The sequence below is a fragment of the Solanum verrucosum genome, unplaced genomic scaffold (genome assembly GCF_900185275.1).
Source record: "Solanum verrucosum unplaced genomic scaffold, falcon-dt-bn FXZP01000298.1, whole genome shotgun sequence".
In the NCBI taxonomy this organism is placed as follows: Eukaryota; Viridiplantae; Streptophyta; class Magnoliopsida; order Solanales; family Solanaceae; genus Solanum; species Solanum verrucosum.
Genome location: NW_026020113.1, coordinates 141,221 through 157,246, shown reverse-complemented (window position 1 = coordinate 157,246; position 16,026 = coordinate 141,221). Strand labels below are relative to the sequence as shown.

General features: G+C 36.2%; 1 protein-coding gene across 1 annotated transcript in view; it reads left to right on the top strand.

Moving 5' to 3' along the window:
* The first annotated feature begins 605 nt into the window (after positions 1-605).
* Positions 606-16,026, top strand: part of LOC125825610 (uncharacterized) — an 85,132-nt gene continuing 69,711 nt past the window's right edge. Inside the window, exons 1-17 of the mRNA XM_049504934.1 lie at positions 606-840; positions 7,633-7,850; positions 8,088-8,193; positions 8,309-8,410; positions 8,564-8,617; positions 8,724-8,802; positions 8,901-9,048; positions 9,328-9,451; positions 9,557-9,737; positions 10,092-10,120; positions 10,213-10,361; positions 10,542-10,644; positions 10,704-10,799; positions 10,870-10,910; positions 10,999-11,113; positions 11,248-11,310; positions 13,805-13,864. Coding sequence (XP_049360891.1) covers positions 667-840; positions 7,633-7,850; positions 8,088-8,193; positions 8,309-8,410; positions 8,564-8,617; positions 8,724-8,802; positions 8,901-9,048; positions 9,328-9,451; positions 9,557-9,737; positions 10,092-10,120; positions 10,213-10,361; positions 10,542-10,644; positions 10,704-10,799; positions 10,870-10,910; positions 10,999-11,113; positions 11,248-11,310; positions 13,805-13,864 — 1,842 coding nt within the window. The 5' untranslated portion in view covers positions 606-666. The remainder of the gene's footprint in view (positions 841-7,632; positions 7,851-8,087; positions 8,194-8,308; positions 8,411-8,563; positions 8,618-8,723; positions 8,803-8,900; positions 9,049-9,327; positions 9,452-9,556; positions 9,738-10,091; positions 10,121-10,212; positions 10,362-10,541; positions 10,645-10,703; positions 10,800-10,869; positions 10,911-10,998; positions 11,114-11,247; positions 11,311-13,804; positions 13,865-16,026) is intronic.

The following is a 16,026-nucleotide window of genomic DNA, read 5'->3' as shown; positions in this document are numbered from 1 at the left end:
ATAAAAAGAAAAGAGAACTTACAATTAAAGAAAAAACGATAGTAGCATCAACCTATCAACGCAGACCGCAACAACACTTGAAGGTTTCTTTTTAGACTTAGGTTTTACTTTATAACTTATTATTGTATCCAATTCTGATTTGAATAGTTAATAAATTTTTTATAGTAGGTTAAATGTAGTATTCTAGTTCAACTGGGTTGTTTTAGCCTAATTTGAGTAGGAATAGGGAGGTTGGAGGTTCAAATCCTTCTTAAACTTTTCTCTTTTTCTCTGAAAAAACGCTCAAAAATTAAAGCAAAAAACGCACCTACAGAGATTCGAACTCGGGTGCGGTGTTGAGAGACATGACTGCTTCATTCGCGTCGTAAACCACACGAGCCACGGCACTTCCTTATTCAAGTAGTGTCATTTATAATATTTATACTTCTGTTTTTATTTTTCCAGATTTATATATATAAAAATAAATACTAAATATTTTCAACGAAGCCGTGTCGGCTGAGCCCCCTGATATAAGGTGGGTCCGCCCCTGAGTGACATTATAGCTAGTGCTAGTACTCTATCACAATTCACATCATTTCTTATCCATTATAAATTTATGCCTCAATACACCAATATTTCATCAAACTCTTAATTGTTTGTAACTTTGAAGCTTATATTTTCAAAAACATGAAAGTAGCAGTGGTTGGAGCAGGGATAAGTGGACTAGTTGCTGCATATGAATTGGCAAAATCTGGTGTCAAAGTTGTGGTTTATGAGAAGGAACATTATCTAGGCGGCCATGCTAAGACCGTTACTATCAATGACATTGATCTTGACCTTGGCTTTATGGTCTTCAATGGTGTAAGTACGATCAAAGGGTGTTTGAGTAAGCTTATAAAATGATCAAATCATTTAATTAGTTTTAACTAGAGCTGCCAATATGGGCTGGCCCACCCCATCTGGGCTAATCGGCTTTGAATTTTACGAGTCAGGCCGGGCTAACCCATTTTTGGTGTGGGCCAGAAAATGGCTGGCTCAGCCCACAAGTACGCAGGCTACGGGCTTTGTCGAGCTAGCCCTCTTTTCTTAAACATATATTTTTTATAATTTTTTAAATTAAATTATAATTTAAAAATATTATCATAAATATCGACAAGACAATATTACATGGTGTTAGTGTTACTACTTGTTAATCAAATCCACAAATAAAATTATTTTTATAACATTTATTAAGTTTGATTTCAAGTAAAAGCATAAATAGCTAAATAGAAATATTAACCTAATTGTTTTCCAATGATCATAATAAAACATAATATTTCATAGCTACGGCCAATGTAGTGATTCCCTAGAAATTTTAGGGATTTTTTTTTTATTTAGCACATATTTTATAAACATAATTTGTATTTAAATTGTAATATTTCAAACTTTAAAAATATTTTGAGTTTAGACTCTTATTATTCTTAATAGGCGGAATGGCCTGAGAGACCTTTGTACTTGACTCGATTTATAAGTTGGATCCCTGTACTTATGACTTTGCCAACTAAATCTTTATGTCACGCCCCGAGCCTACACCCTGGACGTGGCCGGCACTCGAAGACCATTGCTGGTCCCCAAGCGAACCCTCATCCTGGCTGACTCCAAGAGGAATACTAACTTAAGAATACAAGAGCTTAAAACTGAATAAGAGTTTATAAACTCAACTTTATAAATCTTTAACTCAAAAGAAAACTCTGTATAATAGAATATATATACAACTCGCCATAAAAGGCAACTTTAGTCTTCAAAACATTTAACAAAATAAATGAAGAGACTTCTGAAACTCTATTGTCTATCTATGAAGCCTCTAACTGATAAAGATGGAAGCCGGGACAAGACCCACGACCTCCTAACAACTGATACAACTAAAAGGTAAATGAAATCCTCCGGAAGCAAAGAGGCTTGTCATAGCTAACTGGAACTCCCGGATGTATCAACGAATCTCCTGTTGATGATCCTGAATACCTGTGTCTGCATCATAAAAAGATGCAGGCCAAATGGCTCAGTACGTGGAATGTACGAGTATGTAAGCTAGAAAGCTAAACAACATAGGCTAGAAGAAAAACTGGAATAAATTGAATAACTTACCTCTTTTCAAACTTTCTCAACTCAAGGAATACCCAAAACTACTCAAACTTACTCAACTCAGAAGATAGATACTGGACTCAGAGACAGATACTCAACTCAAAGATAGATACTCAACTCAAAGATAGATACTCAACTCAAGATAGATACTCAACTCAAGGATATATACTTAACTCAAGATATATACTTAACTCAAAGATACTTAACTCAAGGATACTCGACTCTTGAATAACTGAACTCAACCTGACTGACTTCTTTCAATATAAGGCAATTTAAAACAAGTGCGATATAAAGAAAGACTGTTTAAAACATGCTATAAACTCTGAGTGTATACAAGGATACAATAAGCCTGAGATGTATATAGAAATACAATTGAACTGATGTATATAAAATACAATAATTTCTGTGTATGAAAATACAATAACTGCTGTGGGAGTTTCTCTAACCGACAACCATCACATAAGAGCTATAGTGATGGTACAGCGATCGACCTCACGCTGCCAGAGCATCTTATACCCGGCCAAAGGTATAAGACCTGAACTGCCTAATGGATCCACTAGTCTAATCTGAAAAGGATTCATCTAAAAAGTATGATCCTTTTCTACCCATGGTGGCTAACATGGTTCTATGGGGGCTGTGGGTTCTTTGAACGCTCCCCCAATTCGGTGCTCGATACTACTCCCAAAAATGTACTGGCTCTTATGTTTTTAAAACATATTTATTCCTGCCGATATGAGATAATTACTCAAAAACTAGCCCGAAGGCTCTTTTGGAAATCTCAGTTTCCAACCTTGTTTAAATGTAAAAACATTTCTTTAAAACTTCTTTGGGAATACATAGTTCCCTAATAACTTTGAGAAATGAACTCAACTCTTTACTCAACTTGAAACTCTTAACTTGGAACTCTTCATTCTTTACTTAACTTGAGCCTTAAAATGAAGTTAAAACGATCAATGAAGACTCTTGGAAAACCTTAAAGACTTGTTTTGACTTACTTACTTCTAAGCTTGACTTCACTTGATTTGGAAACTAACTTCACTTGACTTTGAAACTAACTTCACTTGACTTGGAAACTAACTTCACTTGACTTTTGGAAGTACCTTGGAGTGTTGGAAACAACTAGGAAACATAGGTATAATACCTAGGAACATGTATAAAAAAAGAAATGGTGAATGAAAGGGAAGGATTGGTGTCCTTGGCACTAGGAGAGGTGCAACAGCCCAGCCCCTTTTTCCCCAAAAATCCGACTTTTTCCCCTTGTTTCTTTCCAATTCTAAACCCTCTCAACCTCAAGGTTTCAGCAGCAACACTTAGAATCATAAAGACCCTTATTATACAATAGATTCAACTCAAAAATCACAGCCAGAAATCTGTACTAAATCAGCAAGAACTTCAACACAACACCACTACAACTTCAACAACCAATAAATCTTCTCTTGGAATTAAAAACGAGTTGGTGTGTGGGGGTATGAACCAACCAACACTAAGGATCATAAAATCCCTCAATATACAATAGGTCACAACTCAAATACACAGCCCAATCCTGTCCCACAACCAACAATAACTTCAACAACACAACTAACAACATCAACAACAACTAACAACTTCAACAACTTCAACAACAAATCCAATCTCTTCTCAAATCATAAAAACGAGCTTGGTATGTGGGGGGAAAGGATAAACCCACACTAAAGACTCACATACCTGATTAGGGATCACCCCCGAAAAAAATCCACGACGATCCTTAGCTTCTTCTTCTCTTTCTCCTCTTCTTTTCCTCTTCTTTCTCTCTTATCTTCCAAGCCCTAACTCTCACTCTTACTCTCACTCTTTAAAATGGGACAAAAATGATCCAAACATCAGTCTAACACCTCAATATAACCCAAAGAAAAGATTAGGGAAAAGACCAAAATACCCTTAAAATTTTCGGACTAAACAAACTGCACTGTGCGACTGTGCCAACAGCCCAACTTCCAAAGGGCATAAGTCACTCATACGAACTCGGAATCAAGAAAACTCGGTGGCGTTGGAAAGATCATTCCAAGGGCTTTCCAGACATAACTGGAAATTCACCTAAATCATTTTGAGCTAGGAGATACGACTGCTCAAAGTTGACCAAAAACTCACCTTTTTTCCATAGCCAAATTTTCCAGATTCTTTCCAAAATGACTATTTCCAATTCAACTCTTCTTGGAACTCAATGTGCTACACCTAGGGACCTTAACTTAACACTCAATAAATTTTTATTCCTCGGTAAAATCCCACTCCACATGAAGGATGGCTCGAGTCTTAGTTCGAAAATTCTCTGGGGTGTTACACTTTAAACTCATTCAAACACAATATTTTAGACCCTTTCGCATCTGATGAGTGTGCGTGTAGTACACTCATTTTACACATGAAATACCACATCATTATTTTTATTATTATTTTAATGACACATTAGAAATTAAATATTTAAAAATAAATAATATTTTTTAAAAATGCAATTTTCTCTCTCTATACCATTCACTCCCTTCCCACCTTCTATCATTTTCATCCCAAAAATAAAAATCACCATTTTCATCTTTCTTCATAGTTCACAATCAAAAATTTCTTCAATCACAAAATGTGATAGATTATAATTAGTTCTTACACATGCTTTATGGTTCTATTTATTTTGATTTGATAAAAATAGATATCAAGAAAACTTCAAATTGAAAAACATATATTTATATGTAAATTCAAGTAGTAGATCTTAAAGAATTAAGTTTATAAAAATGGTGAATGGTATAATTTCTTGCAAAAAAAACTTTTTTCAATTTTTTATTTGATAATTTTGTTGTGATAATGTGTACGTTAAAGAAGAAGAAGAGAAAAGGAGTAAGGTGGGGGGTGGGGGGGGGGTGGATGTGGGCTGAAGTTGAAGAAGAAGAAGAGGAGAAAATGAGTAGGGGCGATGGAGGATGGGGACTGAGGTTGAAGAAGAAGAGAAAATGGGTGGGGTGGGGTGGGCCTGAAGAAGAAGATAGAAGGGGTGGGGTGTGGGGCGAGGTGGGGTGGGGTGTAGTAAACAAGGAGTTTTTTAGTATTTTTTTTTTTTAAAAAAATATTATTATTGTTTTGTCTTATAATTTTAATAATTTTAAATTAAAAATATTGTATTCACTTGCTTCAAAACGCGTGGGGTTACATATTTGTCCAACTAAGCCATTTCAGTGCCACCTAAGCTCGGTCAATGGTCAGAAGGGTTTAAAAAATAGAGTTTCATTAAGCTTAAGGGTTCATTTGGCAAAACGATGAGTAGAAGGGTTCAACTGACAAACGAAGCCAAGTATAGGGGCCTCCCAAGTCATTCCGCCTTCTTAATACTCTATTTTATTTTTATTTTTTAATTAATTTTTATTTGGCCCACGGACCGTCCCTATTCATATTTCTCTAGCCCCACAAATCGGCAGGCTTATTAAGGCCGGGCTAAAAATCCTTTTTCTTAAATGGGCTCCAAAAATCGTAGCCCAACCCTATCAAATTATGAATTAGGCCAGGTCGACCCAACCGGCCGGCCTAGCCCATATTGACGGCTCTAGTTGTAACTTGTAAGCATTTATTTTTATACTTAAATGCGCGTTATTGATAAATGCTAAAGTGCTCATAACTTAAGTGTGTGCATGGAAGGATAACAAATTTAAGTCATTTTTGATGTGTTAGTGTATCATTTTGGCCCTTTTCCAACTTATATTTCGAAAAATGTTTGTTATATAAGGTGTGTATTGAATTATAATTTAAGGGTGTGTTTGGTATGAAGGAAAATGTTTCCCTAGAAAATGTTTTCCTGGAAAAAAGTTGATTTTTGACTTATTTTCTCATGTTTGGTTGGTGAGTAGAAAATATTTTCCGGAAAAGATTTTTAGTTGTTTGATTTATGAATGAAAAATATTTTTGAAAAATATCTTTTATTTTTACTAGTAATAATTTTTGAAATTGAAAATATATTTTAAAAACAAAATTAAATTTTTTTTGGGGGTGGGGGTGGGGGGGGGGGTGTGGTAGGGGGTGGGTTAGGGGGGGTCGAGGGTAGGGGTGAAAAATTGAAATTTTGAAGTTGAAAATATTTTTAAAAAACAAACTTAAATTTTTTTTTTTGGGTGATGGGGACTGGTAGGGCGTGGGTGGGGGGGGTCGAGGGTTGGGGTGAAAAAATATAATTTTGAAGTTGAAAATATTTTTTAAAAATAAACTTAAAATTTTTTATTTGGGGGTGGGTGGGGTGGGGGCTGCTTGGTAGGGGTAAAAAAATGAAATTTTGAAATTGAAAATATATTTGAAAAACAAACTTAAAATTATTTTTTGGGGGTGGTGGGGAGGGGAGGCTAGTAGGGGGGGTGGGTGGGGGGACAAGGGTAGTGGTGCAAAAATGAAATTTTGAAATTGAAAATATTTTTTAAAAACAAACTTAAATTTTTTTTTGGGGGGGGGGGGGGGGCTGGTAGGGGGTGGGTGGGTGGGGGGTCAAGGGTAGGGGTGAAAAAATAAAATTTTGAAATTGAAAATATTTTTTATAAACAAACTTGAAATTTTTTTTGGGGGTGAGGGGGTGGGGGAGCTGGTAGGGGTGGGTAGGATGTGGGTGGGGGGGGGTCAAGGGTATGGTGAAAAAATAAAATTTTAAAATTGAAAATATTTTTTAAAAACAAACTTGAATTATTTTTTTTGGGGTAGGGGTGGCGAGTAGGGGGTGGGTGGGTTGGGGGGCCGGGTCGAGCGTAGGGGTGAAAAAATAAATTTTGAAGTTGAAAATATTATTTGAAAACTAACTCAATTATTTATTTTTTTTGGGGGGGGGAGGCTGGCCGGGGAGGGAGGGTGGGTGATTGAGGATCGGGATGAAAAAATAAAAAATTGAAGTTGAAAATATTTTTTAAAAACAAACTTAAATTTTTTTCTTTTTGAAGGGTGATAGGGGGGTTGATAGGGTAGCAGATGGGGGGAGTGAGGGTAGTGGGTGGGGGGTAAAAAAATAAAAATTTGAAATTAGAAATATCTTTTAAAAGTAATTTTTAATATTTTTTGGGAGGGGGTGGGGGTAGGGGTGAGGGTGGGGTAAAAAGATTAAATTTAAAAACAAGCTTTAAAATTTTATTTTATTTTTTTGGGGGGGTGGTTGGGGGGCTGGTTTGAGGGTAGGAACAAAATAAATGTTTTCCTTAAGTTTTGAAGGGAAGTCATTTTCCTTAAAATTTGAGGAAAATGAGTTGATTTGGAAAACATTTAACCCAACCAAACATGAGAAAATTGGAAAACATTTTCCGGAAAATGTTTTCTTTCATACCAAACACACCCTAAATGTCTATGTATATCATGATGTTATATAAGATTTGCAAATTCATGTAGTCTCTAATGAAGTTTGAGTGACTAAATGATTAAATCATATCAAACTAATTGAGTATATGTGTATTTAGCCAACTCGAAATAACTTCAAATATGTTAGAAGTTAACATTTTTACTCTCCGATTAATATTTAACAAGTGACATTATTACTCTCATATGATTTTACAGGAAACTTATTCAAACCTGATAGAAATTTTTGAGTTGCTCAGAGTTGATGTGGAGGTGTCTGATATGTCATTCTCAGTGAGCTTAGACCAAGGCCGTGGTTGTGAATGGGGTACCCGAAATGGATTCTCTAGTTTGTTTGCACAGAAGAAGAATGTACTGAATCCATATTTTTGGCAAATGATTAGAGAAATTATCAGATTCAAACAGGATGTCATAAGGTACCAATAACTTATTTCATTACATATGTTAATTTTTGAGTATTCTGTTAATTTACTCATCTCATTAGAAATTTAGAGCACATGTATAAGTTTCTTTGTTCATTTGAAGATCATGCATTAGATGGAAATGGACTAAATCGTTCTGTTTTGGGCACTTGCTTTATTTATGTGTTAAGCGAAAGATCTATCTTCAATGAAGTTTATTGTATCACGATTACGTTTCTCACTGCATTGCAGTCACCTCGAAGAATTGGACAACAATCCTGACATTGATCGCAATGAAACATTAGGACAATTTATTAAGTCACATGGCTATTCGGAGCTATTTCAGAAGGCTTATCTGGTGTGACACTGCAGTTTGTCCTTGTTATTGATTTTGATACTAGTATAATTTTTTCCTTTTTTGTTCATTCAAAAAATTAATCTTGCAACAAGCAATTGACACATATGTTTCACAGGCTCCAATATGTGCTTCAGTATGGTCCTGCTCCTTGGAACGAGTAATGGGCTTTTCTGCTTATTACATTCTTTCATTCTTCCACGACCAACATCTTCTGCAGGTTCTTTTCTCTTAGCTACAGTTCTGAACACTTTGTGTGTTGATTATAGCCAATTGTTAAATGTGGTGCACGCAAATACAGAATTGGAATGCTTAGCTTTTACTCATCTTATTGCCCTTGTACCTAAGGGTGCTTTTATTTCTTTCTTTGTAGCTCTTTGGTCTCCCTCAATTGCTCACTGTAAGATGGCAATCACATATAGACAAGGTGATTTTTCATTCATAGATACTTCAAAGTTCTTACTCATTTCTGTGATTTGTTAAGTTAAGCATGTACATCCTTGAGAGTGATTCGATGGCAGTATCAAACGCAGGTTAAGGAGGAGCTGGAAAAGAGAGGCTGCCAAATAAGAACTAATTGTGAAGTAAATTCTGTAACAACAAATGAAGAAGGTCTAGCTTGATTTTATCTTTTGGCTTCTTGCAAGAGTTCGCTGTGCGCTACAAACTACTTGTGATTCTAACTGTAAATGAAATTGCCTTTCCTGCAGGTTGTACCATAGATTGCATTGATGGTGCCACAGATGTATATGACGGATGCATAATCGCTGTACGTGCTCCAGATTCTCTGAGAATGTTAGGCAAAGAGGTAACATTTGATGAAACAAGAATACTGGGTGCTTTCCAGTATGTCTATAGGTACTTTCGACTCCTGTATTTGAATACCTTGGATTTCATTCCTCTTTAATTCTACTTTTTATCTCTTTTGAATTTTTATCTATAGCCCGACATCACTTACGTTGTCTATATATTTGTATTTTCTGTTACCAGAGGAGCTTTATTTTGTGGTTTGGTGAAGTTCAATTAGATTCTACAACCTGCTAGATTTCTGAGCTAATATGAAATTTGTATTGGAGGCCAAGATTAATATAGTTAGCCTCCATTCTGCCTCTAAAATTCTACATTCCTCTGTGACAGTGACGTTTTCCTTCATCATGACAAAACATTCCTGCCTCGCAACCCAACAACATGGTGTGCTTGTAACTTTCTTGGAACCACGAATAGTAGAGGATGTGCGACATATTGGCTCAATATAATCCAGGTGTGTTATGGAATACAGTGATTTAGGACCTTGTATAGAAACTAGAAGATAATGTTTTCAGTTGGAAGTCATTTCTCTTAAATTGTGAACTGTCTAAACTTACAGAATCTTGGTGATTCAAAGCTGCCTTATCTCGTAACCCTTGATCCTCCTCACACACCAGAGCATACGTTGCTTAAGTGGACCACCAGTCATCCAGTACCCTCAGTTGCTGGATCAAAAGCTTCATGTGAGCTATATCAAATCCAAGGAAAGAGAGGAATATGGTTTTGTGGAGCATATCAAGGTATGAATCTCTTTTTAAGCAGAGTGTTGAGAGTTGCTTCAAGATATCTGTTCCCTTGTAACCTGCTTTTGTGCATAGTCTACAGTTGGACTCTTCAACTTTGTTCAATTTAGTGAACCAGTTTCTCTAACTGTTAGTCCTGTAATATTTCAGCTTATAAGTTTAATTTGAATCTGTTTATCCCAATTACGTTTCTATTTTGATGAAATCGATATTTAGGGGACTAAACTAGCTGCCAAGCTATTTTCGCAGAGAGAATTTTAGTTTTCTTTCCACTTCCCTTTAGTGCACAAACTTTATTTTCCGCTTTGTGCTTCACTGTTTATTGATGTATATTTTACTGCAATATTTCAGGCTATGGCTTCCATGAGGATGGACTTAAGGTAGTACATACTACTTCTGTTAATAACAAGCTAAAAACAAATTTGGAGCCTTTTGCAGTTTTTGTTCTTATATAGATGATTGTCCTCCTCAGGCTGGTGTGGCTGCTGCAGATGGCATGCTTAGAAGGAATTGTTGTATTCTAGACAACCCCAAGCATATGGTACCAACCTGGCCTGAAACTGGAGCACGCCTCCTCGTTACTAGATTTCTCAAAAGTTTCATTCAAACAGGATGCATAATGTGAGTGATGATAGTTTCACCTTGTATTACTTTAATCCCAAACAGGATACACATATGTACTTTTTGTTATTATATTATTCATAGCTTCAAAATTGACTTTATCATTCATGCTAACGCCAGAATATTACTCGGAAGATTTTTGAGCTTTTAATAACTTTATTTATATGTTATGATATACAGCTTGTTGGAGGAAGGAGGCAAAATTTTCACCTTCCAAGGAACAGAGAAGAAATGCTCTCTCAAAGTTTCTCTTAGAGTTCATAATACACAGTTCTACTGGAAGGTAAATTGAAATTTCCTTTGCCCCAACAAGTGATCAAAAACTTAACCAATCTCTTACAGGTTGCAACTCGAGCTGACCTAGGGATTGCTGATGCTTTTATTCATGGGGATATCTCCTTTGTTAATAAGAATGAAGGTCTTCTTAATCTTTTCATGGTGAGGGAATGGCTCGATATCTTTGTAAATAGATATTTATCGGTACTTAGCTTCCTAATATCTTTTGCAGATATATGTTGCCAACAGAGATTTGAATGCATCTGTTAAAAGGTAAAATAGTTTACTTACTGACCTGAAATCAAAAAACACAAACTTGTGTTCATATGTTAAAGTTTGTCATCATTTTGTGTGGCTCTAGAGGCTGGTGGACACCACTACTAGATCTGTCATCTGCAAAATATTTCATTGGACATGTTTCAAATCGAAACACCCTGACTCAGGCTCGTCGGAATATCTCTCGTCATTATGACCTGGTAATTAATCAACTTGCATATTATATCACCCAATGTCAAAGATTGCTAGTGAAATTAAAGTAGTTAATCCTGCACATACTTTTGCCAATTGCAGTAGATTTATCACTTCCTTCTTGTATTTTTTTCTTTTCCAGAGTAATGAACTCTTTTCACTCATTCTGGATGAGACAATGACATACTCATGCGCAATTTTCAAGGTTAGCTCTCCAAACTTTTTAAATGCTTGCCACTTTTTTCTTTGTATGTTAAGCTACATTTCTTGTTCCAAGGTAATCTAATAATCTATTATTCTGTCACGCCCCGAGCCTACACCCTGGATGTGGCTGGCACTCGAAGACCATTGCTGGCCCCCAATTGAACCCTTGGTCTGGCTTTCTTAACTCAGCGGAATAACTCAATGCAATGCAAGGTTTTTAAAACAACCTGACTGAAATAAAATCTGGCCAAAAAGGCAACTCGAGTCTCAAAATAAAATATTTACATATATACATAGATGAGAGACTCAAAACCAACTGACTGACTGTCTATGAAGCCTCTACATCATTGAGATGGATGCTGGGACAAACCCCGCAACATCCTAATAAAACACAACTAAGAGAATAATATAATCGAGTCCTCCGGAACACAAGGAGGCTCACCACTGACTCTGGAATGCTCAGCTGGATCAACGGCGTGCAGTATGCTGACCCTGGGTACCTGTGTCTACATCATAATAAGATGCAGGCCAACTGGCATCAGTACATTGAATGTACGAGTATGCGAGCTGGAAAGCTAAACCACAACTTAAGCTTGAAAAGAGTACAAAGGAACTCTTACCTTGGCTCTGTTCAACTCATGAATGACTGAACTCAATATATATAGCAATAAGACACATGCAATATATAAAGCTTGTAAAATAGTGTAAACAACTTAGCTTTGTTAAAGATATAACAATAAAAACTCAACTATACTTATATAAAAGTAATATAACTTTAGTGGGAGACTCTTTCAATCGACAATCACCATTATGAGCCCTAGTGGTGATACAACGTTTTACCTCACGTTGCCCAAGGACCATCCTATACTTTGCCGTGATATAGGAATCTAACTTTACCAAGTGGATCCACTAGCTTAATCTTACGAGTTCATCTAAAAAGTATGACCCGTTATCTCCCATGTTGGCGCATGGTTCTTATGGAGAGTTGAGTTTATATGAACTCGTGTCCCCAATTCGGTGCTCAAGACTACTCCCAAAAATACTTAGCTCATAAGTGTTTTAAACACATCTTTCTTTATTTGAGATAATTACTCAAAATTTTTGCCCGAAGGCTCACTTGGAATCGATGTTCCTTTTTCTTGAAAACTAGCCCAAAGGCTCTTTTGGAATCATAGTTCCGTTTCTTACTCAAATGTAAAAACATTTAGAAACTTCTTTGGGAATACATAGTTCCCTAATACTTTTGAGAAATGAACTCAACTTGAAACTTTTAACTTAACTCTTGACTTAACTTGAAAACTTGAGCCTTAAAATGAAGTTAAAACATTCAATAAAGAACTCTTGAATAACTTTAAAAACTTGCTTCTTAGCTTCCAAGCTTAACTCTTAACTTCACTTGACTTGGAAACTAACTCTCCTTGAATTGGATTTATGAATTCAAGGTGTTTGATCACATTCTATGGACGAGTTCTTGATGTTTAGACATACCTTGAAAGGTTGGAAACAACTTGGGAACATAGGTACAATACCTAGGAACATGCATGAGAAAGTGGAGAAGGAATGGGAAAACTTGGCGCTCTGAGAGGCGCGGAGCGCCAGACCTCAACCTTCAGAGGAGGCCTGCTGGCGCTCTGATGGGCGCGCCGCCCCAAGGGGAAAAGTTCAGAGCTCCTCTTGGGGCGCACTGACAGGCGCGACGCCCCACCCTTTTTCCCCGAAAACTGACTTTTCTCCTTAGTTTTCTCCAACTCTAAACCTTCTATACTTCAAAGTTTCCAGCCCCAAACACTTAAAATCACAAACCTCTCAACATACAATAGAATCAACTCCGAAACACCACCTGAAACATGCACCAAACCAACAAGAACTTCAACACAACACAACTACAACTTCAACACAACACATTCAATCTTTTCTCGAAATTAAACGAGCTTGGCGTGTGGGGGAAAGAACCAACCCAACACTATGAACTCACATACCTTAATAGGGATCACCCCCGAAGAAAATCACAACGATCTTTACGAAGTTTGCTTCTTCTTTGCCTTTCTCTCCTTTTCTCTCAAGAACCCTAACTCTTACTCTTTTTTAAAAAAAAAAGAAAAACTGATCAAAAATAAGTCTTACACCTTAATATATATACAAAGACAAGGCTAGGGAAAAAGACCAAAATACCCTTACAATTTCCGGACGGATTCCCTGCCAACTGCCCAACTTCGAAAGGGCATAACTCACACATACGAACTCGGAAACGTGAAAAATAAGCGGCATTGGAAAGATTATTCCACGTACTTTGCAAACATGACTGGAACTACACCTAAATCATCCTGAGCTAGGAGTTATTACTGTTCAAAGTTGGCCAAAAATTCATTATTTTCCATACTTGGCCAAATTTCCAGATTTTTAATTTTTTCCAAAAAGACTATTTCCAAGTTCTAAGCTTTTTCATAGTTATTTCAAATCGCCGGACGTTACCTATTCTTTCCGAATTTTTATAGAGTGAGGACGAAGACCTGAAAGATGCACAGCTGAGAAAGATTTCTGTTCTAATTAAAAAGGTATTTCATCAACCAAGTTAAAAACTCTCCTGTTTATACCTAACTTTCAGGCATATTTGGATTCTGTTTCTGTTTTATTTAGGCAAAAATTAGCAAGAAACATCACATTTTAGAGATTGGATTTGGTTGGGGAAGTTTTGCGGTGGAAGTTGTCAAGCAAACAGGATGTAAATATACTGGTATAACTCTTTCGGAGCAGCAACTGGAGTATGCACAGTTGAAAGTTGAGCAAGCAGGCCTTCAGGTATAGTACTAATTATAATGTCTATATGGAGCTTGGACAATATAATAGCCTTACAGTATTTCTGATTGTATGAATATAATTGCTATAAGATGAGGAAATCGATAAAGCTACGAGGAAATTCCACTTCATGAACTAAACCTTTATCCATATTCTTGCTTTTTGAACTGTGAGAGCTCCTTAAAAAGCCAGGGTAGAGAAGTTATGATGCAAAATTAACTAAAATGCTACACTATATGCTGCATTCCACATGATCTGTTTAGCACTTGCAAGCCAATTCTAAGGCTAGGGTTATCGATCTATTAAAATTCAGTTCCATGATATATTTTCACAGGATCAAATCACCTTACTCCTATGTGACTATCGTCAAATGCCAAATAAGGACAAATATGACAGGATTATATCAATGTGAGCTTTTCTCCATCTACATCTTGACATATTGTATTACTCACTACATGTCGAGTCAGTGTTACAATTGTACTAGTTCATTTTCAGCGGGATGATAGAACATGTCGGTCATGATTACATAGAGGAATTCTTTACTTGCTGTGAGTCTGCATTGGCAGAAGATGGGCTTCTAGTTCTACAGGTAATGAATAAAAGTGAACCCTCAATATAGTCCACTTTGTTCAGTTTTACCCTTCAATTTCCTTCACTGTTCTGCTGCCTTTGTATCTTTATGTTGTTTCTCATAAGCTTTGGATCTACTTAGTTCTTTTCAATACCAGATGAGAGGTATGACAGTCACAGGCAGAGCACAGACTTCATGAGAGAGTATATATTCCCAGGTGGATGCTTGCCTGCACTAAGTCGAATAATATCAGTCATGGCTGCTGCATCCAGACTATGGTAACAAAGAGTTCATTTTAGTGATTTTGCACTAGCGCACTTGCCAATCTTTCAAAAGAGTTTCTCTGAAAGAATTTGATAAATGATATAAACAAATGCAGTGTAGTGCATGTGGAAGAGATAGGAATTCATTACTATCAGACACTGAGATGTTGGCGAAATAACTTCCTAAAAAACAAAAGGTAACAAAACTAAAATAAATGCTTATAACTTGGACACCCTTCATGAAATTTCTGGCTACGCCACTGTTAACTAGACTATTGATGTATAACTGTGTCACTAGACAAATTCACGCTTTGGGATTCGATGACAAGTTCATTAGGGCATGGGAGTACTACTTTGACTATTGTGCTGCTGGATTCAAAACACGCACATTTGGAGATTATCAGGTATATATGGTGATAAATCTTTTAAATTATGTTAACTAGATCATCTAAAAATTAAGTAATTAGAGATGATATAAATTTTGAGTATCTTGTTTTGAATGACTTTATTAAAAAAACTTAAGCCGTTAGACAGAACAAATTTTTATTTATTTCACCAAATTTGTAAGGAAAACAACTGATCAAGTGGTGCTTTCTTACCTCTGTATATTGTATTTTCAAGGACAGGCAATGTTGCAACATTTGGTGATCCTTACAATGTTACTGTGTCTACAGTGTATTAGAGTTTCGTTGTTTCGATTATATATTGTAAATTTGTCTTTGCAAATAAATAAGTTCCTCAAAACTGCATGAAAGTCCTAATGAAGACATATCAGTCTCATTAGTTCATGCTGAATTATGTGATTTTCTTGTACGGTATTGCCTAATAAAACTTATTCAAAAAGAATGAGGCTATTTTTCGTCTTGATCTTATTTTGGGATGTTATATATGGTGAAAATGTACATGTGTATAATATGTTGGGAGTTCCAAGCTTTTTACAGATGAGTTTGAAAACTCTACTGGTGAATTTTGCTAAAATTCAAATCTTTTACCTATGAAACTTCAGCACACTGTGCTGAAGTTTTGCCATTAAATTCCAATAGAAATTACCAATCATACAATAATGGACAACAGGCCACCCAGTCCC